This window comes from Erythrolamprus reginae, chromosome 3, assembly GCF_031021105.1.
Source record: "Erythrolamprus reginae isolate rEryReg1 chromosome 3, rEryReg1.hap1, whole genome shotgun sequence".
NCBI classification, from domain to species: Eukaryota; Metazoa; Chordata; class Lepidosauria; order Squamata; family Dipsadidae; genus Erythrolamprus; species Erythrolamprus reginae.
The window spans coordinates 77,214,050-77,239,806 of NC_091952.1; the positions used below are offsets into that span (position 1 = coordinate 77,214,050).

Here is a 25,757-nt window from a genome sequence, read left to right on the forward strand (position 1 = left end):
TCTTTTCTCTGGGCAGTGGCAAAGGTTTATTCCCTCTCCAAGTGCCCAGAGAAAGGAAAATGCTTTGTTTTCTCTGGGTTGCCAAAGGCTCCTCTGGCAGCCCAGAAAAGCCCGAAATGGCCGGGATTAAAGGGGAAATGGCAGGAAACTGGCTGGGCCTTCGTGCTCCTCTCAAATTTCCTGGGAAATTTTTCCGGGCTACCTAAGAACGCCTCTCCTTACGAACTTTTCTAGATAGGAACCGGGTGTTCAAGATTTTTTTGCCCCTTCTCAAGAGCTGTATTCTACTTACAAACCTGAGTCTCTGAAACTGTAACTAGAAAAGGCAGAGAGAAGCCTCCATGGGGCCTCTTTAGGAATCTCCTGGGAGGAATCAGGGCCAGAAAAGGTGGAGAGAAGCCTCCATGGGCCTCTCTAGGAATCTCCTGGGAGGAAACAGCCTCCACCCTCCCTGTGGTTTCCCCAATCACACACATTATTTGCTTTTATATTGATTCCTATGGGAAAAATTGCTTCTTCTTACACATTTTTCTACTTAAGATCTGGTCATGGAACCAATTAAGTTCGTAAGTGGAGGTACCACTGTATACACTGAAAGATTAACTGACAAAGAGTAAGCTTGTGATGAATGCTGTAATCACATACATCACAAATGTTTGGTTTAAATTTGTCATGTCATTTCCTTTATCCAAGGAAAAGCTCAGCTTGATAACAATTTTTTTTACCAGTTCTGGTTCTAGAAATTCATTAGAATGGTAGTTATGTTCTGGCCATAATGCATAAACCAAGCTCAGTACATAAAAAGAAGTAAAATGAGTTTACAGTATGTATTCTTTGTTAAGTATTGCCTTGGGAAAGGGCTTTTTAAAACATCCTTTTGGTGTCCCTCCTGAGTCTTTGGGATTCCAACATGTTGTAAATTAAATGGGGAGAGGCTCTCTGCTTTTTGTAGTCAAAACCCTTTGCATGTTTTGTTTATTCCACCACTAATGTTTCATAGCAGTTTTTACTGGAAGTTCTCTACCATCTCTTAGGAAAGCACCCCTATATGTCAGCAGAATTTCTTCCTAAAAAGGATGCATTTCATTTTGTTATCTGAATTCTCAGATGAGGGCCAATGTTTTATTACAGCTTATTTAACTCAGACTTTCCCCAAGGTGAGCTATTTGATTGAGTCAAAGAAGACAAATTACTTTCATACTCACTGCAATCATTTGCTGAAGCTACAAATGTTACAGAATGATAGATGAAGAAATTTCCACAGGGCTAAACTAACAATATTAATCCTTAGGGGGAAAAGTTTCTTCCTTATTTGAGACTTCATCTCTAAGCCATCTCTATTTTGACAGACACCAGGTTTGCAAATACAGTGGAACCCCGACATAAGAGCTGCTCTACTTAAGAGCAACTCGAGATAAGAGCTGGGAGGGGAGAGATATTTTTGTTCTACTTACAAGCCCAAATTCGAGATACAAGCGCCAAGGAGCTGTCTCCTGAAGCCAAATGCTAACTTCCGCGTTCGGCTTCAGGAGACAGCTGCGAAGCGGCGCGCGTGTTTTAAAAGGTTGCAGCCGGCCTGGGGGGCTCGGGGGGGTGCTTGCAGCTTTCTTTCTTGCTCTTTTTCTTTCTCTCTTTTACCTTCCCTTCCTCTATTTCTTCTTTTCTTTCTCCTTCCCACCTTCTTCCCTCCCTCCCTCCCTTCACTCATTCCTCTCTTACTCTCCCCTTTCATAAGTTTCCTTGCTTCCTTCCTCTGTTTCTGTCCCTTCCCTCTTTCCTTCCTTCCTTCCCACCCTCCGTCCATTCATTCACCCATTCCTCTCTTGATCGCTTAAAGCCGGTCCCTGGTGCAAAAAGGGTTGGGGACCTCTGTCCTACAGGATTGGGTGGCAGAGAAGTTGAACATATGTAAATTTAAAAGTTTAAGAAAGTTTACAAGTTAAGTGAAAGAAACTTCATTATTCATTTATATGTACATGTACATTTCTTCATTAAAAACATGTCTTTCTGCATAATTTAGACTAACTTTGTGAGTTTTTTGAGGGCTGGAACCAATTAAAATTATTTACATTAATTCCTATGGGGAAAAGTCGTTCGAGATAAGAGCTGCTCGACTTAAGAGCCCAGGTCCGGAACGAATTAAACTCGTATCTCGAGGTACCACTGTACAGTCCTAAAGTTTTCAGGGGCTGGAATAATTTTGAACAGGGTACTACTGATTCTTTTCCTGTTTACTTCATCTTGTGTATCCCTTTCAGTCTGAGGAATGCTCAGATTCGGAGGAGGAGGGTGATTTAGAGATTGTAAATTTACCTGATTTAGAGATAGATGGCAATGTTAGTGATGACCATGGAGCTAATGACATAGACATGAGTTCAGATGAATGAAATGGGGGAGATGGCAGATGGATTGGTCCCCATTTTAGATGCTCTCAAAGACGCTTAGAAGAAAGAGGAAGGAGATATTAGAGTTAGAGAGTGAGCAATTAATTAATCGATTACCTCACATCTGGGTGTGAACGGAAGAAGCTGATTCTGTTCAATCTTGTCATCCCAAGATGGATATGTCCACGACAGGCTCCAGAGAGTAATCTAACAAATGTGTGTTTTATGACCTGCTTTTATGGCTCATGGCTAGCACTGATTAGCCCATAAATTTTAGAATGACTTGTGGAATGTTTTGATGTTATTTCTGAGATAATTAGCTTAACTACTAAAGAGAGAAATGAGAAAGAAAGTACTGCATGAGAAGATGTATAAATGGGAGGAGGAGAAATAAAGAAGATGTTGTGTTTTTTTTACAAATATATGCCTTTAGCAATCATTTATTCCAATTATTGTCTGAATTAGACTGAAACCAGGACACTTCACAGCAATAATATTGCAGTGTGCTCACATATTTTTGTAATGTAAATTACAAAATTATAATGAATACTAATGATCAATATAAATATAACGTCAATAAAAATATATGGAGAGATCTTTGAGACAGAATGGAGAAGATAGGACTGTATGCCATCCTGGCACATGATCACCCAGACATAAAGACTGCAGCTGCGGATGGTAAGCTGAGCCTGGGAAAGAACAAAGAGAAGAATCAGATATGCTGTTAAATCTCACAGTAAAGGGAAGCTGAAATGCGCTAAGGAACTAACAGAAGGAGATGAACATAGAGGGACCGGAATGAAATTGCTAGCAAGCAGAGATAGATAGTCTTGGACTGCTGAAGAGATGCAGCTTCCAAAATGGTTGAAGATACCAAACAGGAAGATGAAGTAGCATGGGATCAAGTAGTATGGCAGAGATTTCCAAAAGGAGAAGAAGATCTGAAGAGTAAAAGATGATCATGATTATGCTAGCAATCAGAGATTGCCAGACAAGTTCCAACTAAAGATCTTGATTAACTATGGGGAATTCAACACAGCAACAGTTCAAGATAGATACACAATGTAATACTAATTGGGCCATCAAACTATTTTGTACATACATTCTCCTTTGAGCATAGAAAGTGTGTCGGGGGGGGGGGGGGGGGCTGAGATTTGGCATATTTAACTGAATGCTGCTTGAATGGATATTTAAAGAATTGGTCTCTTAGAGCAAATATGTTATGCTTCTTCCCCACCAAAAACAAACAAACAAAGAAATTATATGGCATGATTCTCCTGAAAGTCTTACATCTCATTTAATTCCTACATGGGCCAGTGACTGCTTTCAAAATTCGACAGAGAAAAGAGAATCAACCACCAGCAATTTGGGACTCCTTCTTTGTTTTCATCCAAGAAAACCAACTGCTTTTGGTTGCATTATTGCCATTCCACTGCTACATATGCACAACAGTATGATGGTTAAGAATCACAATCTGTGTATTATTTTCCTTTTCTCTTGCCATCTCCTTTCTTTGTGTCTGAGGTACCTTCAGACTGTAAGCCTGAGGGCTAGGACAGCCTTTCTTATTAATACCTCCAATGCTCAGGCTGATGAATATTTATTTATTATTTATTTATTTATTTATTCATTTGTCCAATACACAATACATATGGAAGAGAATAGACATGAAGTAATATATATAAAGATAATATGTAAAAATAAAGGAGAAGATATATGAAAGGAAGAAAATATATATGATATATGAGATAAAGGAAACACAGTTGGACGGGGACGAAAGGCACACTAGTGCACTTATATACGCCCCTTACTGACCTCTTAGGAACCTGTAGAGGTCAATTGTGGATAGTCTAAGGGAGAAATGTTGGGGGTTAGGGGTTGACACTATTGAGTCCGGTAATGAGTTCCACGCTTCGACAACTCGATTGTTAAAGTCATATTTTTTACAGTCAAGTTTGGAGCGGTTAATATTAAGTTTGAATCTGTTGCGTGCTCTTGTGTTGTTGCGGTTGAAGCTGAAGTAGTCATTGACCGGTAGGACGTTGCAGCCTATGATCTTGTGGGCAATACTTAAATCGTGTTTTAGGCGACGTATTTCTAAGCTTTCTAGACCCAGGATTATTAGTCTATTTTCGTAGGGTGTTCTGTTTCGAGTGGAGGAGTGAAGGGCTCTTCTGGTGAAATATCTTTGGACGTTTTCAAGGGTGTTGATGTCCGAGATGTGGTATGGGTTCCAGACAGATGAGCTGTATTCGAGGATGGGTCTGGCAAAAGTTTTGTAGGCTCTTGTGAGTAGTGTGAGATTGCCGGAGCAGAAGCTACGTAGGATCAGGTAGGATCATAAATGCTCTAAATCCACAAAACAAATATCAAGAATAGCATGCTGAAAACCTGTGGATACTTTCGTCATGAGGCAAATTTCCAGTTAAAAAGAGACATAATCTTTATGGATACGGTAGCCTGTATGGGCCTTCACAGACCTTCATGTATTAAAATGTTTCTGTTCAACTGAGTGGTGTGTTAGGAAGGGCAATACTTTTATGAAGTGTGGGAGGAGGACCTCTGAAAACTTGCAGGGAATTCAGAAATGTGGAGAGAATAGATTTTGAATTGGCTCACTTACCTATCTCAGGTAGTGACTGCCTAGTAGGCATATAGGACATAATTCTTTACTACAGACAGGAAAGTACCTGTATTGATTGCACATGCTTAAACATTTAACAGCAACCTGATGTAGCAATTTGGACATGGCATAGTTACAGTGAATTCATACAGCAGAATGTTTCCTGTAGGTTTGTTTGTCTATAGGCTATAAAATTCCCCACATTGCCACAAGAAAAGTTCCTGCGCTGGTCGATTATTTTCTAAAGAATTCCTCACAATTGGGGTGCATTACCAAAGTTCTGCTTTGTGATCCAATCCTGCTGTTGGAAATAATATCCTTCTGTGTTTAGTTCCACTGGATGCATGGAAGTTGCTTGGAAAGGAGGTTTAATGGTGGACAGGAGCACATGGCATACAGAAAAGGTGGCTCACATGCTTCCAGATGTTGGGTCCAGAGAAGAGGGAGGAAATGCTGTGAATTTCCTTGTTTTAAGCTCTCTTCTGTGCAAGAAATGCACTGATTGGCTGTCAGACTCCCATGGTGGCATGAAGGGTCAACTTTGTAGGCTGTGTTTTTGAGTTCATGTTTGGCTGACCTTTTGCTGGATGGTGGTGTAATACAGCTGTTAAGCAAGTGTTCATGGCACTGGACCAGAATATCTCCGGGACCGCCTTCTGCCGCACAAATCCCAGCGACCAGTTAGGTCCCACAGAGTTGGCCTTCTCCGGGTCCCGTCAACTAAACAATGTCGTTTGGCGGAACCCAGGAGAAGAGCCTTCTCTGTGGCAGCCCCGACCCTTTGGAACCAACTCCCCCCAGATATCAGAGTTGCCCCCACCCTCCTAGCCTTTCGTAAGCTCCTTAAAACCCACCTCTGTCGTCAGGCATGGGGGAATTGACATGTTCCCTCCCCCTAGGCTTATAATATTTATGCATGGTATGCTAGTATGTATGATTGGTTTTAATTTGTGGTGTTTTTTAAAAATTAACTTAAATATTAGATTTGTTTTACATTGTATTGGTATTGCTGTGAGCCGCCCCGAGTCTGCCGGAGAGGGGCGGCATACAAATCTGATGAAACTTAAACTTAATAACAAAGGTAAGGGGGGATAACTGAGCTTGGCCATTTCTTGATGGCATATTGACAAAGGTGGGGGATACTAGGAGTGGGTCTTTTCCCTTGCCTAAAAGCATGTTTCTGGGGATATTCTATATAATCTGCCTTTTTAATATTTCCTAGGATATTTCATTTTTTCTAGGAGAGGGGTGGGTGCGAATTTCCTACAAAAAGATTGAGTGCATCACCTTGCTGTAATTGTCACATTTCAAACCTCAAAAGCTCCATCTCCAATAAAAATAACTCATGAATGCTATTTCTCATAAAGTGATGGAATTTTTAAGTTTTTAAAAGCAACTAGCTAATTCTCTTCCACCCTTTCTTTGATTTTTAAGTATCAAGGTTCTTGGATTTTTAGCATAGCGAAGGGGGAGAAACTACTTTTATCACCAAGGAACTCATTTTCAAAAAGACCAATGTGGTGATTGATGAGGTTGATATTACTTTGAAATGGAGATACTTTCTCTGGAAGATAGAGGCGCTAATGTGACAGGAGGTTTCACATTTCAAGAGATGAGCTTGAGACCTGTCAGGAGTTTTAAACACCCAAATTAAGGGGGAAAAGGGGCCTCCTATTTTAGAAAGAATAGAAAAGCAAAAGAACATGCTGTCAACATCTAAAACCATATTTGGAGACATCCAAAGAAATAAAATTAGATATAAAGAAGAGAAAATAATTTAATCAATAAAATCAAACAATATTTTGAAAAGAGAAAATAATGGGAATTAAGAATAACAGCAGGGAAAAGATAATTTTCAACCAGAGCAGCTTGTTTGGGGAAGAGAAGAAATTAAAAATTCCAAAGAATAAAGAGAATCTGAGGCAACAAATAATATATAGTAACTTGAGTCATTGGTTTATCATATAGTTCAGTATTATATTGATTAGGCGTTGATTGCTTACCTGAACGCCTCTTCTCGTACGGTGAGCGGGTACAGCAGTCACATGGGTTGCTCATGTCCAATCCGGTGGAACTGAGCCTAGTATTAAAAAAGCTTGCCGGATCCGCCCCTTCCCCAGAATTCGCGAATCCATAGACTAGGCTCAGTTGTGAAGCTCTGTAGTGTTCAACTCTCATTGTTAGAGGAAGAAAGATATAGAAAGGTAAAGAAGACACATACAAGGGCGGGAAGTGACTGCTGTACCCGCTCACCGTACGAGAAGAGGCGTTCAGGTAAGCAATCAACGCCTATTCTCCGTACTGAAGGAGCGGGTCCAGCAGTCACATGGGACATACCCAATAGATGGTCCCTAGGGTGGGATTAGCTTGCTATCGTGTGAGATAACGGATTGGAGTACCCTTCTGCCGAAGGCAGCGTCCGCTGAAGCGTAAGAATCAATTTTGTAGTGCCTGATGAAGGAATTTGGCGAGGCCCAAGTGGCTGCTTTTCAGACCTCCTCCAACGGGGCTTGAGTCGCCCAAGCGGCCGAGGTGGCTGCGCTCCTGGTGGAATGCGCAGTGATGTTCCTTGGAACTGAGAGGGAGGCCGACTCATAGGCCTTAGATATAGTCCCTCTGATCCAACGGCCTATTACTGTTGAAGACACTTTGGCCCCCATGACTCTGGGATGATAGGCTACAAAAAGTGCTTCTGACCTCCGAAAGGGTCCTGTGCGTTGGATATATATTCTCAGCGCTCTGGTGAGATCCAGGGTGTGCCATCTAATTGCCAAGGGATGGTCTCGTTGGAGGCAGAAGGAAGGTAGGACAATATCCTGAGATCTGTGGAACATGGAACTGACCTTGGGTAAGAAGGTAGGGTCCAGTCGCAAGACTACCTTGTCCTGATGGAATTGACAAAGGTCCTGCCTGATTGAGAGGGCAGCCAGCTCCGAAATGCGCCGGGCAGAGGTAATAGCCACCAGGAAGGCTACCTTAAAGGATAGGTACCTGAGGGATGCCGATTTTAGGGGTTCGTATGGTGCCTGCGTGAGGGAATGGAGAACCCGTGGCAAATCCCAGGATGGATACCTGTGGACCTTGGAAGGTCTGAGATTGGCTATGCCCTTGAGGAATTCCTGAACTTCAGGGAAGGATCGGAGAGGCTGTCTGCGGGGACCCCCTAGGACAGATGAAATGGCTGCCAGATGACGCCGGAGGGTGCTGGTGAAAAGTCCTTTATGGAAGCCTTGCATAAGGAAGGAAATAATTCTGTGAATGGGGATGCACAGAGGAGAGAGACCTTCCTGTAGACACCACTGGTGAAACTTGGACCACGTGTGGTCGTAGATTCGATTGGTCGAGCCCCTCCTGGCCTTTAGGATGACCTCCACTGAATCGGGGTCATGACCACGCAGCTCTAAATCTCTCCTGATAACAGCCAGGCGGTGAGGTGGAACCACTCCGGGTCTGGATGGAAAGAGGCCCCCTGCCGCAGCATATCCCCCGAAACGGGGAGTCGCCAAGGGTCCTGGACGGACAGCTGTTGGAGATCCGCGAACCAGGGCCGGCGGGGCCAATGAGGGGCGATTAAGATTACTCGGGCCCTCTCGGTGAGGACCTTGTGAATCACGTCCGGGAGGATTGGAATTGGAGGAAATGCGTAGAGTAGGCCTGGAGGCCATGGACTCCGGAGGGCATTGATTGCTTCCGCTCCCGGGGATGGAAATCTGGAATAGAAGCGAGGGAGTTGGGCGTTCGCATTGGTCGCGAAGAGATCCAGGACTGGTAGGCCGAATCTGAGGGTGATTTGATGGAACAGGTCTTGATGGAGGTTCCACTCTCCTGGGTCTATCGTTGCTCGGGATAGCCAATCCGCCTGGACGTTGAGGCTCCCCGAGATGTGATCGGCTAGGAGCGACTGGAGATGTTTTTCCGCCCAAAGGCCCAACTTGAGGGCCTCCCTCATGAGAGCCTTGGATCTCGTGCCCCCTTGCCTGCAGATATGGCTTTTTGTGGCAATGTTGTCGGTGAGAATGAGAACGTGCCGGTTGGGAATGCGAGGAGAGAAATGCTTCAGAGCCAGGGAAACGGCTCTTAATTCTAGCCAATTGATTGGCCTGGAAGCTTCCTCCGGGGACCACGTGCCCTGGGCTATCATCCCCTGGGCGTGGGCGCCCCATCCCGATAGACTGGCATCTGTGGTGATGACAAATTGATCCGGGCACCTGAACGGGGATCCTCTGTCCATGGCCGGAGACTTCCACCACTTGAAGGATCTGCGAACACTCAGTGGGATGACAATGCGTCGATTTGAGTTGCTGTGCCCCGATCTCTGAAAAGGCAACAGTAGCCACTGGAGTTCCCTAGCATGAAGGCGAGCCCAGGGAATGATGCCTATGCATGACACCATCTTCCCCAAAAGGGAAGATAGAGTAACTATGGATACTGAAGGATTAGATAAAATGTTAGAAATTAACTCCACTATACTGAGTTTTCTCTCGGGAGAGAGAAAAACCTGGGAGGATTTTGAATCAATAATGGATCCCAGGTGAGAAATGGAAGTGGAAGGTTGGAGGTGACTTTTATCAAAGTTGATGGAAAATCCATGGTCCTGAAGGACTGACATGGTGACAGAAAGGTCTGTTTTCACTCTCTCTAGGGAGTTCCCATGAATTAAAATATCATCAAGATAACATAAAATGTGGATGGGAGACGCCCGGATATAGGCCGCCAGGGACCCCAAGAGCTTTGTAAAGACCCGAGGGGCCGAGGAAAGGCCAAATGGCATCGCCCTATACTGGAAATGCCTGCCTTGAAAGGAAAAACGTAAAAATTTTCTGTGGCATTTGGCTATAGGAATGTGAAGGTAAGCTTCAGTGAGGTCTAGGGAGACCATGAAATCTCCCGAGTGAATGGCGGCCAAAATAGAAGACAAGGAGTGCATCTTAAACTTCCTATATTTGATGAATAGGTTTAGTTTCTTTAAATCCAAAATGGCTCTCCAACCTCCGGAGGACTTTGGAACCATAAATAGGATGGAGTAAAAACCTAGGCCCTTCTGACTAGAAGGGACCGGCTGAATGGCTCTGATGGACAAAAGATGAGAAATGGCCTCCTCCATACGGTTACAATCTGAGGATGACCTGGGAGAAGGGCAGGAAATAAAACGTTTTGGGGGAGGAGAAATAAATTCTAAAAGAAGGCCTGTTTGAACAGTGTCAATGACCCAAGGGTCCTTGGAGGTGAGACGCCAATTTGAGGCGAAATGAGCTAGGCGACCCCCTATGGGAATGGAGGTAAGGTTACCATCTAGGTTTTTTTGAAGCCCTGTTAGAGGAAGCTCCCCTTTGGAAACGAAACCCTCTACCCCTGGAGTTCCTACCTTGGGAACGAAAGCGGGGGGAATACTGACCTGGAGATCTCTGATAGGAAGCCGCTTGATCTTGCTGGCGCCCTGGGCGACGAAAGGACTGCGTTTTGGGAACCTTTTTGGTGGTTGGACCCAAAACCTTTTTCTTGTCCGTGGTCTCCGTGAGGAGTGGATCGAGAAGATCACCGAAGAGAAGGTCGCGCTTTAAGGGGCCCTGGGATAACTGCCACTTTTGGCGAACTCCCGCTTGCCAAAGGCGAATCCATAGGAGTCTTCTTGCCGTTGTAGAGGCTGCAATTGACTTAGCAGAAAATCTAGTAGATTGCAAGGTGGCATCAGCCACGTACTGGGCAGCTGCAAAGACCTTGTTGAAGTCTTGTTGACCTCTCAAGTCATCGGGAGGAATGTGCTGTTGAAGTTGGCGAAGCCACAGCAGCATGGCTCTGGAGAAGAAGGAGGCTGCTGCAGAACTTTTAATGGCCCAGGAATCAGCGGAGAATCCTCTTTTGAGCATTTGCTCGATGCGCTTGTCCTCTGGACGGAGGACTTCCTCCGCCTCGCCTGGCACAGCCGCTGCCGAGTGAAGAATTTTGACAGGTTCATCTGGTTTGGGAAAAGATAGAAGCTCTTCATAGGAAGAGGAGAGTTTATACAACTTTCTGTCCTTGGTAGAGGGATTAAGGCCAGAGGCTGGAAAATCCCACTGTTTGAGTAAGGCATCTTTAAACAATTTAGGCATAGGAATTACCTCATTATCCTCCTGTTCCTCTGTGAAGTAAGGTAAATTCTCCTCCGGGGGATCAGTGGAAGTGGAGGCTTGTTTCTCCTGGGCTGCTAATCCCGTAGAAATTCTAGCTTTGAGGAGGAGAGATTTGAATAGTTGAGAAGGGAAAATAGTAATTGGAGGAGGGACCTTTATTTGGGATTCCTCATCCTCTGATAAGCCCTGGAAAGGGTCTTCATCCTCCTCTACATCCTCATATTCATCCTGGGAGGATTCTGAATCATCCTGAATAGGAGCTCTGACCGCTGGGGAAGAACCCAAGGGGCGGGAGGAACGAGAAGGAGGAAGAGGTAAAGGAAGCTCATTGATGGAGGAGAGTTTGGCATCAATGGCTTTGGACAACACAGCAAAAATAGATTGGAACTCAGGAGGTAAAGTGGAAATATCAGCAGAAATGGCAGAAGAATTCCTAAAGGCCTGGGAGGATCCTGGCTGGGGGGAATCTTCAATAATATCTGGTTCCTCTGGACCTATGCCCCATAGGTTAGGTTGGGGTCTGTCTAGGTTTGGCTCATCCAGAGATAACACAGGGACCCCAGAAGGAGGCAGACTAGAGGCCTCTGGTGGGTCTTGACTACTGATTACTTGGGCCTGCACTTTCAAACGTTTTGCTGATTTGTCATGAATTTTTTGTAGGGCTAGGTCCCTTCTCTTCTCAGCCCTGGTGACCTTGGTCGAGGGACGGGCCCCTGGAGAAGAGGAGGAAGAGGCCTGGGGGATACTAGTAATCTCATCGCCTGTAGGCCTGGCCTCTCTGGGACCTTTAGTGGTGCCTCTCTTGGGAAAAGTAGCCATAGTCTGACAATTAACAGAAGACAAGGCTGAGCCAATAACTAAATTATAAGGAGAAGATTTCAAGGACTTCCCAAGAGGAATGGATCCTGCTTCGAGGCCTCGAAGCTGCTGAGACGTGAGGACAATCTGGGCAAACCCAGAGTTCGTGCCCCCAAATCCAGCGGGGCCAGCCTCCCTAAACTTTGCAATTAAGTAAAACCAAGGCACTCTGGTTGGAGGCTTAGCCGGTGGAGAATTTAGCCTGGGACCCCCAAGGCCCGCTCCCGGATCCACGCGGTGGACTGAGGCCTACGCGGCTGGCAGAAGGCCAACACGAGAGGCCTAGATATTTTAAAAAAAGGGCGCGAAGGCCTTCGCGCCGAAAAAAATCGCTCCGTAGAATTTCTTAAGGGAAAAGCGATCGACTAAGTCCAGGAGACTAGAAGGCGTCTCACTCCGCAGGAGGTATTTTATAAGCCCTTAAATATTTGTATACAATAATAAAACAATAATTCAATGATAAATACTTGCACCAGAACCTCCAGGCCAAGGGATTAGAAGAATCCACAAGCGGCCGCAGGAATCGTAACCGGCAAAACCGCCGGGGGAAAACGAAACCGCAACTTCTCCCAAGGAAAAAAGCCGAGCCGCTTTATTTCTTTTTTTCCTTTTAAGCGGCTGGCGCAATTAGTGCAAGTAATTGAATAAAGACAATAAATCTTACTACTTTTTTGAAGGAAAGGTCGAAGGGAAGGTGTTAGAATGTTGAACGAGCATTCACAATACAACCGCAGGATATGCGAACTGAGCGAATTCTGGGGAAGGGGCGGATCCGGCAAGCTTTTTTAATACTAGGCTCAGTTCCACCGGATTGGACATGAGCAACCCATGTGACTGCTGGACCCGCTCCTTCAGTACGGAGAATAGGCGTTGATTGCTTACCTGAACGCCTCTTCTCGTACGGTGAGCGGGTACAGCAGTCACATGGGTTGCTCATGTCCAATCCGGTGGAACTGAGCCTAGTATTAAAAAAGCTTGCCGGATCCGCCCCTTCCCCAGAATTCGCGAATCCATAGACTAGGCTCAGTTGTGAAGCTCTGTAGTGTTCAACTCTCATTGTTAGAGGAAGAAAGAGATAGAAAGGTAAAGAAGACACATACAAGGGCGGGAAGTGACTGCTGTACCCGCTCACCGTACGAGAAGAGGCGTTCAGGTAAGCAATCAACGCCTATTCTCCGTACTGAAGGAGCGGGTCCAGCAGTCACATGGGACATACCCAATAGATGGTCCCTAGGGTGGGATTAGCTTGCTATCGTGTGAGATAACGGATTGGAGTACCCTTCTGCCGAAGGCAGCGTCCGCTGAAGCGTAAGAATCAATTTTGTAGTGCCTGATGAAGGAATTTGGCGAGGCCCAAGTGGCTGCTTTGCAGACCTCCTCCAACGGGGCTTGAGTCGCCCAAGCGGCCGAGGTGGCTGCGCTCCTGGTGGAATGCGCAGTGATGTTCCTTGGAACTGAGAGGGAGGCCGACTCATAGGCCTTAGATATAGTCCCTCTGATCCAACGGCCTATTACTGTTGAAGACACTTTGGCCCCCATGACTCTGGGATGATAGGCTACAAAAAGTGCTTCTGACCTCCGAAAGGGTCCTGTGCGTTGGATATATATTCTCAGCGCTCTGGTGAGATCCAGGGTGTGCCATCTAATTGCCAAGGGATGGTCTCGTTGGAGGCAGAAGGAAGGTAGGACAATATCCTGAGATCTGTGGAACATGGAACTGACCTTGGGTAAGAAGGTGGGGTCCAGTCGCAAGACTACCTTGTCCTGATGGAATTGGCAAAGGTCCTGCCTGATTGAGAGGGCAGCCAGCTCCGAAATGCGTCGGGCAGAGGTAATAGCCACCAGAAAAGCTACCTTAAAGGATAGGTACCTGAGGGACGCCGATTTTAGGGGTTCGTATGGTGCCTGCGTGAGGGAGTGGAGAACCCGTGGCAAATCCCAGGATGGATACCTGTGGACCTTGGAAGGTCTGAGGTTGGCTATGCCCTTGAGGAATTCCTGAACTTCAGGGAAGGATCGGAGAGGCTGTCTGCGGGGGCCCCCTAGGACAGATGAAATGGCTGCCAGATGACGCCGGAGGGTGCTGGTGGAGAGTCCTTTATGGAAACCTTGCATAAGGAAGGAAATAATTCTGTGTATGGGGATGCACAGAGGGGAGAGACCTTCCTGAAGACACCACTGGTGAAACTTGGACCACGTGTGGTCGTAGATTCGGTTGGTCGAGCCCCTTCTGGCCTTTAGAATGACCTCCACTGAATCAGGGTCATGCCCACGCAGCTCTAAATCTCTCCTGATAACAGCCAGGCGGTGAGGTGGAACCACTCCGGGTCTGGATGGAAAGAGGCCCCCTGCCGCAGCATATCCCCCGAAACGGGGAGTCGCCAAGGGTCCTGGACGGACAGCTGTTGGAGATCTGCGAACCAGGGCCGGCGGGGCCAATGAGGGGCGATTAAGATTACTCGGGCCCTCTCGGTGAGGACCTTGTGAATCACGTCCAGGAGGATTGGAATCGGAGGAAATGCATAGAGTAGGCCTGGAGGCCATGGACTCCGGAGGGCATTGATCGCTTCCGCTCCCGGGGATGGAAATCTGGAATAGAAGCGAGGGAGTTGGGCGTTCGCATTGGTCGCGAAGAGATCCAGGACTGGTAGGCCGAATCTGAGGGTGATTTGATGGAACAGGTCTTGATGGAGGTTCCACTCTCCTGGGTCTATCGTTGCTCGGGATAGCCAATCCGCCTGGATGTTGAGACTCCCCGAGATGTGATCGGCTAGGAGCGACTGGAGATGTTTTTCCGCCCAAAGGCCCAGCTTGAGGGCCTCCCTCATGAGAGCCTTGGATCTCGTGCCCCCTTGCCTGCAGATATGGCTTTTTGTGGCAATGTTGTCGGTGAGAATGAGAACGTGCCGGTTGGGGATGCGAGGAGAGAAATGCTTCAGAGCCAGGGAGACGGCTCTTAACTCTAGCCAATTTATTGGCCTGGAAGCTTCCTCCGGGGACCACGTGCCCTGGGCTATCATCCCCTGGGCGTGGGCGCCCCATCCCGATAGACTGGCATCTGTGGTGATGACAAATTGATCCGGGCACCTGAACGGGGATCCTCTGTCCATGGCCGGAGACTTCCACCACTTGAAGGATCTGCGAACACTCAGTGGGATGACAATGCGTCGATTTGAGTTGCTGTGCCCCGATCTCTGAAAAGGCAACAGAAGCCACTGGAGTTCCCTAGCATGAAGGCGAGCCCAGGGAATGATGCCTATGCATGACACCATCTTCCCCAAAAGAGAAGATAGAGTAACTATGGATACTGAAGGATTAGATAAAATGTTAGAAATTAACTCCACTATACTGAGTTTTCTCTCGGGAGAGAGAAAAACCTGGGAAGATTTTGAATCAATAATGGCTCCCAGGTGAGGAATGGAAGTGGAAGGTTGGAGGTGACTTTTTTCAAAGTTGATGGAAAACCCATGGTCCTGAAGGACTGACATGGTGACAGAAAGGTCTGATTTCACTCTCTCTAGGGAGTTCCCATGAATTAAAATATCATCAAGATAACATAAAATGTGGATGGGAGACGCCCGGATATAGGCCGCCAGGGACCCCAAGAGCTTTGTGAAGACCCGAGGGGCCGAGGAAAGGCCAAATGGCATCGCCCTATACTGGAAATGCCTGCCTTGAAAGGAAAAACGTAAAAATTTTCTGTGGCATTTGGCTATAGGAATGTGAAGGTAGGCCTCAGTGAGGTCTAAGGAGACCATGAAATCTCCCGAGTGAATGGCGGCCAAAATAGAAGACAAGGAGTGCATTTTAAACTTCCTATATTTGATGAATAGGTTTAGTTTCTTTAAATCCAAAATGGCTCTCCAACCTCCGGAGGACTTTGGAACCATAAATAGGATGGAGTAAAAACCTAGGCCCTTCTGACCGGAAGGGACCGGCTGAATGGCTCTAATGGACAATAGATGAGAAATGGCCTCCTCCATACGGTTACAATCTGAGGATGACCTGGGCGAAGGGCAGGAAATAAAACGTTTAGGGGGAGGAGAAATAAATTCTAAAAGAAGGCCTGATTGAACAGTGTCAATGACCCAAGGGTCCTTGGAGGTGAGACGCCAATTTGCAGCGAAATGAGCTAGGCGACCCCCTATGGGAATGGAGGAAAGGTTACCATCTAGGTTTTTTTGAAGCCCTGTTAGAGGCAGCTCCCCTTTGGAAACGAAAACCCCTACCCCTGGAGTTCCTACCTTGGGAACGAAAGCGGGGGGAATACTGACCTGGAGATCTCTGATAGGAAGCCGCTTGATCTTGCTGGCGCCCTGGGCGACGAAAGGACTGCGTTTTAGTAACCTTTTTTGTGGTTGGGCCCAAAACCTTCTTCTTGTCTGTGGTCTCCGTGAGGAGAGGATCCAGAAGATCACCGAAGAGAAGGTCGCGCTTTAAGGGGCCCTGGGATAACTGCCACTTTTGGCGAACTCCCGCTTGCCAAGGGCGAATCCATAGGAGTCTTCTTGCCGTTGTAGAGGCTGCAATAGACTTAGCAGAAAATCTAGTAGATTGTAAGGTGGCATCAGCCACGTACTGGGCAGCTGCAAAGACCTTGTTGAAGTCTTGTTGACCTCTCAAGTCATCTGGAGGAATGTGCTGTTGAAGTTGGCGAAGCCACAGCAGCATGGCTCTGGAGAAGAAGGAGGCTGCTGCAGAACTTTTAATGGCCCAGGAATCAGCGGAGAAACCTCTTTTGAGCATTTGCTCGATGCGCTTGTCCTCTGGACGGAGGACTTCCTCCGCCTCGCCTGGCACAGCCGCTGCCGAGTGAAGAATTTTGACAGGTTCATCTGGTTTGGGAAAAGATAGAAGCTCTTCATAGGAAGAGGAGAGTTTATACAACTTTCTGTCCTTGGTAGAGGGATTAAGGCCAGAGGCTGGAAAATCCCACTGTTTAAGTAAGGCATCTTTAAATAATTTAGGCATAGGGATTACCTCGTTATCCTCCTGTTCCTCTGTGAAGTAAGGTAAATTCTCCTCCGGGGGATCAGTGGAAGTGGAGGCTTGTTTCTCCTGGGCCGCTAATCCCGTAGAAATTCTAGCTTTGAGGAGGAGAGATTTGAATAGTTGAGAAGGGAAAATAGTAATGGGAGGAGGGACCTTTATTTGGGATTCCTCGTCCTCAGATAAGCCCTGGAAAGGGTCTTCATCCTCCTCTACATCCTCATATTCATCTTGGGAGGACTCTGAGTCATCCTGAATAGGAGCTCTGACCGCTGGGGAAGAACCCAAGGGGCGGGAGGAACGAGAAGGAGGAAGAGGTAAAGGAAGCTCATTGATGGAGGAGAGTTTGGCATCAATGGCTTTGGACAACACAGCAAAAATAGATTGGAACTCAGGAGGTAAACTGGAAATATCAGCAGAAATGGCAGAAGAATCCCTAAAGGCCTGGGAGGATCCTGGCTGGGGGGAATCTTCCATAATATCTGGTTCCTCTGGACCTATGCCCCATAGGTTAGGTTGGGGTCTGTCTAGGTTTGGCTCATCCAGAGATAACACAGGGACCCCAGAAGGAGGCAGGCTAGAGGCCTCTGGTGGGTCTTGACTACTGATTACTTGGGCCTGCACTTTCAAACGTTTTGCTGATTTATCATGAATCTTTTGTAGGGCTAGGTCCCTTCTCTTCTCGGCCCTGGTGACCTTGGTCGAGGGGCGGGCCCCTGGAGAAGAGGAGGAAGAGGCCTGGGGGATACTAGTAATCTCATCGCCTGTAGGCCTGGCCTCTCTGGGACCTTTAGTTGTGCCTCTCTTGGGAAAGGTAGCCATAGTCTGACAATTAACAGAAGACAAGGCTGAGCCAATAATTAAATTATAAGGAGAAGATTTCAAGGACTTCCCAAGAGGAATGGATCCTGCTTCGAGGCCTCGAAGCTGCTGAAACGTGAGGACAATCTGGGCAAACCCAGAGTTCGTGCCCCCAAATCCAGCGGGGCCAGCCTCCCTAAACTTTGCAATTAAGTAAAACCAAGGCACTCTGGTTGGAGGCTAGGCCGGTGGAGAATTTAGCCTGGGACCCCCAAGGCCCGCTCCCGGATCCACGCGGTGGACTGAGGCCTACGCGGCTGGCAGAAGGCCAACACGAGAGGCCTAGATATTTTAAGAAAGGGCGCGAAGGCCTTCGCGCCAAAAAATCGCTTCGTAGAATTTCTTAAGGGGAAAAGCGATCGACTAAGTCCAGGAGACTAAAGGCGTCCCACTCCGCAGGAGGTATTTTATAAGCCCTTAAATATATTTTTATACAATAATTAAGCAATAATCCAATAATAAATACTTGCACCAGGACCTCCAGGCCAAGGGATTAGAAGAATCCACAAGCGGCCGCAGGAATCGTAACCGGCAAAACCGCCGGGGGAAAACGAAACCGCAACTTCTCCCAAGTAAAAAAGCCTAGCCGCTTTTTATTTTTTTTTTCCTTTTAAAAACGGCTGGCGCAAATAGTGCAAGTAATTGAATAAAGACAATAAATCTTACTACTTTTTTGAAGGAAAGGTCGAAGGGAAGGTGTTAGAATGTTGAACGAGCATTCACAATACAACCGCAGGATATGCGAACTGAGCGAATTCTGGGGAAGGGGCGGATCCGGCAAGCTTTTTTAATACTAGGCTCAGTTCCACCGGATTGGACATGAGCAACCCATGTGACTGCTGGACCCGCTCCTTCAGTACGGAGAAACATTAAGTTTGTGAATATACCTGGCAGTGTACCTGTTACAACTCTAGATAAGAATCCAGCTAATTTCAAGAGGAAGGAAATTTCTTCCTCCACAGTCAATACAGGAACCAATTTTTTTAAAAGAAATTCTCCCAACAGAAAAACCTTGATGACTGTCAGCTTTCTTTGTAAGGTTCATTTAGTCTTGAGTATTGAATAAGAATAGACTGCCAAGAGAATTCCGGTTTGAAATATATCAATTTACACTAAAGGCACAGAAGGTACTTTTTTTCTACTTTATATAATTTCTTCTCCACAGGAATTCCTTTTTCACGTATAGAAATTTACAATACTGTACATAGAAATATAAGAAAGAGAAAAATAGATTCATGAGCTGCTTGCTTGAAACAACTGCCTTTTGCTCATTAGAGCAGTGTTTCCCAACCTTGGCAACTTGGAGATATCTGGACTTCAACTCCCAGAATTCCCCAGCCAGCATTTACTGGCTGGGGAATTCTGGGAGTTGAAGTCCGAATATCTTCAAGTTGTCAAGGTTGGGAAACACTGCATTAGAGTACAGAGACACAGAAATGTCATATTGCATATTGTTAATAATATTTATCTCATTTTCTATATCCCAAAGTCTAAGCCAACAAAAAATTGAATGTAACAAATAAAATAAGAAAAAGTTATTATTAAAAACGAAACCTTAAAAAAAATTGTACTGTATCATTTGGAACCTAGAAATCACATGAAGGAATCCAATGGACAATTTTTCAACCTTATAGACTAGTGATGATGATGTTACCCCAATTTCGATAATGAAACATCTGTAAGGAAACAAGCACGCTCCGAGAGCACCAAGGATCCCCTCAACCATGAGCTACAAATATTCTCCTTTACTGCAACCATATATTTTAATATGCTTTACAGCGTGAACGTTTTATTTAGTGGAACCGCAGCTGTTCTATAGATTTTCATCCACTAGTGCAGTGATGGCGAACCTTTTTGGCACTGAGTGCCCAAACCAGAACACGCGTGCATGTGTGCATGTGAATGCATCAGAGTGCAGGAAATTTGTAGACTAGCTGGCTGGCTCACGTGTGCCTGGTTTCTGGCCATTTTTTGGGCCAAAAATGCCCTGAAACTGCCCCCCCCCAAAAACCAGCCCCAAAACCAGCCTGAAAATGGCCTGAAAAACAGCCTACCGTATATACTCGAGTATAAGCCGACCCGAGTATAAGCCGAGGCACCAATTTTTGCCACAAAAACTGGGAAAACGTATTGACCCGAGTATAAGCCGAGGTTAGAAAATGCAGTGGCTACTGGTAACTTATAAAAATGGAAAACAATAAAATTACATTAATTGAGACATGTTTTAGAATATTTATTTTAAAGAAAACCAGTAAACTAGCTCTGTAAATTTAAAAGAGGGTAAACAAATTAACAATATTAACAATAAATTAAAAAGTAAAAAAAGTAGCTCGATCAGCAACAAAGCTAAAACCTAACAGTTAAAATCCTTCAAAACTGGATTCCTTCTCATCATTAATTGGATTTACATTATTGTTCTGTTTTTATATATGCTGTGAGCCACCCTGAGTCCTTGGAGAGGGATGGCATACAAATCCAATTAAATAAACAAACAAACAAACAAACAAATAAGTGTATCCAAAGAAGAGCTTCAGCATTAGCTGCTGTGAGGTTATCAGCATAGAAAACCAAATAGATAGATAGATAGATAGATAGATAGATAGATAGATAGATAGATAGATAGAAAAATAGAAAGATAGAAAAATAGATAGATAGATAGATAGATAGAAATAGATACAGATAGATAGACAGACAGACAGACAGACAGACAGATATAGATAGAAAGATAGATAGACAGACAGACAGATAGAAAAATAGATAGATAGATAGATAGATAGATAGATAGATAGATAGATAGATAGAAAAATAGATAGATAGAAAAATAGATAGATAGAAAGATAGATAGAAAAAGAATTCCTGTCTAGCTCTGCCTCATAACACATTATTAGATCCTATCCAAGCAAGGACAGCAACTACCACAAAATACCATTTTTAAACAGTTTAAATCCTTTCAAAGGAGGGGGAGGAGAATCTGACAGCAGGGGGCCTTTAGTTACTGTAAACCTGTTGACAAATACACACAGGGAGTAAAAAAAAAAGCCTCTGGGTTTCAGCAAGAGGTAGTTGGTTTTTTTCACGGTGGGGGGGGAGAGGGGGCATACACACACACACACACACACACACACACACATGACCTCACCGGCTTCCCATTGCTTTTTTCCCCTCTCGGTTGGAGCAAATGGCTGCCTCCTTTGCTTGAGCCAGGGAGAGGAACTACCGTGTGCGAGAGGGGACAAAAGCTGGTGCCTCCTCGCTCTGGCTCAAGCAATGGCGCCCTCGTGTGGTGACTTTGTCAATGACCCGAGTATAAGCCGAGGTTGTGTTTTTCAGCCCATTTTTTTGGGCTGAAAAACTTGGCTTATACTCGAGTATATACGGTACTTTGGGGGCCATTTTCCAGTGTTCCGGTACCTGTGAAGACCAGCTAGCTGGTGTGCATGTGCATGCCAGAAACCAGAAGAGTAACTGGTGATGGCACGTATGCCCACAGAGAGCTCTGCATGCCACTTCTGGAAGATGTGCCATAGGTTGGTTGGTTTATTTAGATTTCTATGCCGCCCTTCTCAAAGTGACTCAGGGCAGTGTAGCACTAGTGTTTCATTTGTATTTAGGCTCCTTTGAAAACAAATAGGATGCTGATTAAAATGTTAGGTTTTTCACCCCTTTAATTGTATAATATACAAACCCACTTTTGTCGCCAGGCATGGAGTAACTGAGCTACCCCTAGGCTATTATAGTTTTGTGTATGGTAGGACTGAGCTGTATGGTTTTAATGTTATGGGTTTTAGATGTTGTTTTAATGTACTGGATTTGTTATATTGTCAGCCGCCCTGAGTCTTCGGAGAGGGGCGGCATACAAATCTAAATAATAATAATAATAATAATAATAATAATAATAATAATAATAATAATAATAATAATAATAAAGCCAGTGATGGCAAACCTATGGCACAGGTGCCACAGGTGGCATGCCGAGCCATATCTGCTGGCACTTGAGTTGTTGCCCTAGCTCAGCTCCAAAGTGCACGTGTGTGCCAGCCAGCTGATTTTTGGCTCACATAGAGTCTCTGGGAGGGCATTTTTGGCTTCCAGAGAGCCTCCGGTGGGATGCAGGAAGGCGTTTTTACTCTTCCCCGGCTCCAGGGAATCCTTTGGAGCCCAGGGAGGGCGAAACACGAGCCTACTGGGTCCACTAGAAGTTGGGAAACAGGCCGTTTCCGGTGTCCAGGGGACAGGGGAAGCTGTTTTTGCCCTCCCCAGGCATTGAATTATGGGTGTGGGCATTCATGCATGCATGATAGTGCACATGCACAGTCTTTTGGCACCCGAGGAAAAAAAGGTTCACCATCAGTGGTATAAGCAATGGCTCTGGAGTGCAGATGTCTTCTATCCCAAAGACATCTACACTATGAATCAAAAAATGGTATTCATGGGACTTGAATATTACACTACTGTTTGCGTTAAATCCATGGTTTGTTAATAAACACATTAGCTTTTTGGCCCCTTTATTTGTAGTATTTCTATCTTTGGATATGTTAAAAGCTGGAGCAGAACACAAAAGCAAACCAGGAAATAAGCCATGAAGCCTGCCTACACATCATTGTAAGCCACATTTGAAAGCACTAAGACAAAAATAAAACAGATTTTTCAAACTCTGCCAGACTACCCATGACTTATTTACTGATCTCTCTTAGCAAATCATGCTAAATAAGAAAGAAGTCAAGATGAAGCATAATGCAGGGCAATATGCTATCTGCCCAACATTAGTATGAATTTTACTTCCTCTCTTTTCATAAAATCTAATAGGAGAAAGCAAACTGATGCACCACACAATACAGAACAAATAATATAGAGAAGATAGGAGGGAAAGGATGTGGAATATGGGCACATATATAATTACACCAGCAAACATATGTTCCTGTGTTTTTACACTTACTATTAGTGCAACCAGCCTCATCAATTCCACTTTCACAGTCTTTTTCTCCATCACATTTCCAAGATGCAGGAATGCATTTATTGCTGGAGTCTCCACAGCTAATTTTTTCAGCTAGACATACTTGTTTGGCTATAAAACAAACAAACGGAACACAGTTAGTTACCCAGGCCAAGAATATATTGTGTCGCATCCAGCATTGCTTTGATTTTTATTTATAGTGTAGACATTATTTATAATAATTCTGAAAGAAATGGGATTTTTCTCTCTCTCTCTCATATCTTTGAAAGCTTTAAAAAAGTTATAGAAAATACATTTATCCAAGATATTACGCAACACAAATAGTGCAATTTGCATGGATTCAGTTTTTTTCACGAAGGAACTATTTATAAATTAGAAAATAATAATGCTTAAACTCACTGACCCACATACAACTGGAGTAAAAAATTACAAAATGTATTTCTGACTTTTTTTTTTCAAAGTGAGGAAGATAATTTAAGGAAGCGGCTTATTTGACCAATTCACTGAAATTGACTTTCTGCGTAATAGTTTTATAGTGAAATATTTACTCTTGCTTGCCTATGTACTGTCAGTGAACAGTCTTAATAATATAATAATTTCTTTGATGGCCCTAATATTGGAGAGCCCATCCTTTTTTAAAAAAAGACATTTTAGAAACTCTACAGAATATATGAACAGAGCTAAACTTTTGTTTGCATCATCTGGGAACATAAATACACTTCCTCCCACTGGGGATTGTGTTTATTCTTTTTTCTGTGGAGGAGAAAGCAAAATTTAGAAAACAAAATGGAAATACATCCAAAATTGCCTTGGAATAAGCCTCACATTCATTTTACAATCTATATATAAATAATGTAAGACAATATTAATAATGTAGGAAATACAAAGTGTAGTGTTTGACACGGTGAACAAATTTATGGAGGATGTTTACATAATACATATTTTAGAGCACTGAAAAAGATAACCCCGAAGCCAATGACTATTTAGAAATAATAATCTAATAAGTTTTCTTGGAAGTAAGCCCAGTTTAGTTTAATGGACCTCAGTTCAGGAAAGCCAATAGTGACTGCAGTTTCAGATGCAGAAATGCCTTAATTTTGTATATGCAAAATTATGAAAATTCCTAATATGGAGAACAATATTTAATATTTCTCCAATTATCCCAACTGTTCCCTAGTTGCATACTCTTGTTTAGGTATTCATTTTCATGTTTGGGATACTTAAAAAGATATAAACATATATTACCAACTTAACTCTGATCAGCTGTCATAAAGATGACACCACTAATGTTATATATTATAATAGAATACTTTATTGGTCGTGTGAATAGACACACAAGGAATTTGTCTCCAATGCATATGCTCTCAATGTACATACAAAACAACAAAGTAATAATAATTGTAATAATAATACTAGTAAGAGAAGATAGTAGAACAGATAGTACAACAGGCTTAAATTCTAGGATTTGAATTCTGGAACCAAGAATACAATAATTAGGCTGTGAGGCAATAATTGGACAGAAAGTATTCATTTATCTGATTTTCATGCTATCTTTTCTCTTTGCCAGGCACTCAAAGTTGCTTACAAAATTTAAAATTGAATGAAAGAAAGAAAAAGAAAGAAAGAAAGAAAGAAAGAAGGACTAAAATTATGTAATAATGAAAAGCCTGGTAAAAGAGACAAAGAGATTTTGTAAACATTGAATGGGAGATCAAGCATTCATAGGTTGGAAATAACATAGGACAAAAGCTCTTCTTAGTTGCAGATGAATGGAGAGGGAAGCATGTGCAAATGGGCCTTTCCTTCATATCTCAACAACTACACAAAACGGAATAATTAACTAACAAATAGAAACTGCCAATAGGCAAGGAGTTCATTTTAATTTTGGCCTTTTAAGTTGCATTTTGAGATACAGAGCTAAGAAGAAAAATTACAGTTAACAAATAAGTCAGTGCAAAAATGTTCTAGGAAAAAGGCCATCCATTTGTTAATGTTTCAATTGGAAGCAAACAGTTGATCAATATCAACAGCAGCCTGCAAATAAAAACTCAGCTGCAGGTGCAAATTGCGTCTACTTAATAATTCTTGTTTCTATCAGTTTCTTTTTTTTTTTTTGGTGGCTTAACCACTTGCAATTTGAGTTTTCCAAACCTAGGATAAAGAAGGCTTAGCCTGATATATGACAGGGAATGCTGTCAAGGTTTATGTTGGTGCAAAACGTAGGGAAAACAGTCTTTCAAAAACAGGCCATTAAAAAGACTTGGTTAAAATGTCAGACACATCAAGACCAATTTATCACCATGAGGCACAAATGCCAAGGATGGACAACAATGCTTTATTTATACGGAGACAAGAGCGAAGACAAGCAAGACGAGTCCATTGACTTGCCACAACCAATGGCCCATTCATTCTTGGTTTCTTTACACCCCAACAGGGCAAATTCTTTCATTAAAATTGTTGAGCCTAACTGGCGCCCCATTGCTTGGCTTCCTCTTGTGCTGCTGCTGAGCTTCACATGACCATTTGTCGGGTTCTCAGCATACAGGTGCTCCAGGGGCATGCAAAAAAATAAAAATGAGCCCCTGCTTCTTGTGGGAATCCTTTCAATCTTTCAATAACAGACTAGACAGTTTCTGAGAGCATGGAACAAGGCCTATTTTTGTGGAAATGTTATTTTGAACAAGAAGGCCTGCTTACCGCTATCGCTGTTTTAGGATTCCCTATTTGTTCTATTTCATAAAATATGAAACAGTATAATAAGAAGATCCAAGGTTTCTCACAAATGTTAGAAACATAGAAACATAGAAGACTGACGGCAGAAAAAGACCTCACGGTCCATCTAGTTTGCCCTTATACTATTTCCTGTATTTTATCTTAGGATGGGGAGAGGGAAAGATAGAAAGAAAGATATATCTTTTTCTCATTGAAAAGAAAACAGAGCAACCTGGATAGGCGTAGCGAGGGGGTCATGTGAC

The 25,757-nt window shown here is 44.1% G+C and overlaps 1 protein-coding gene across 1 annotated transcript in view; it reads right to left on the reverse strand.

Moving 5' to 3' along the window:
* The window catches only part of LRP8 (LDL receptor related protein 8), a 298,893-nt gene that overhangs the window by 66,059 nt on the left and 207,077 nt on the right, over positions 1-25,757 (reverse strand). The window contains exon 4 of the mRNA XM_070745919.1: positions 22,765-22,893. Coding sequence (XP_070602020.1) covers positions 22,765-22,893 — 129 coding nt within the window. The remainder of the gene's footprint in view (positions 1-22,764; positions 22,894-25,757) is intronic.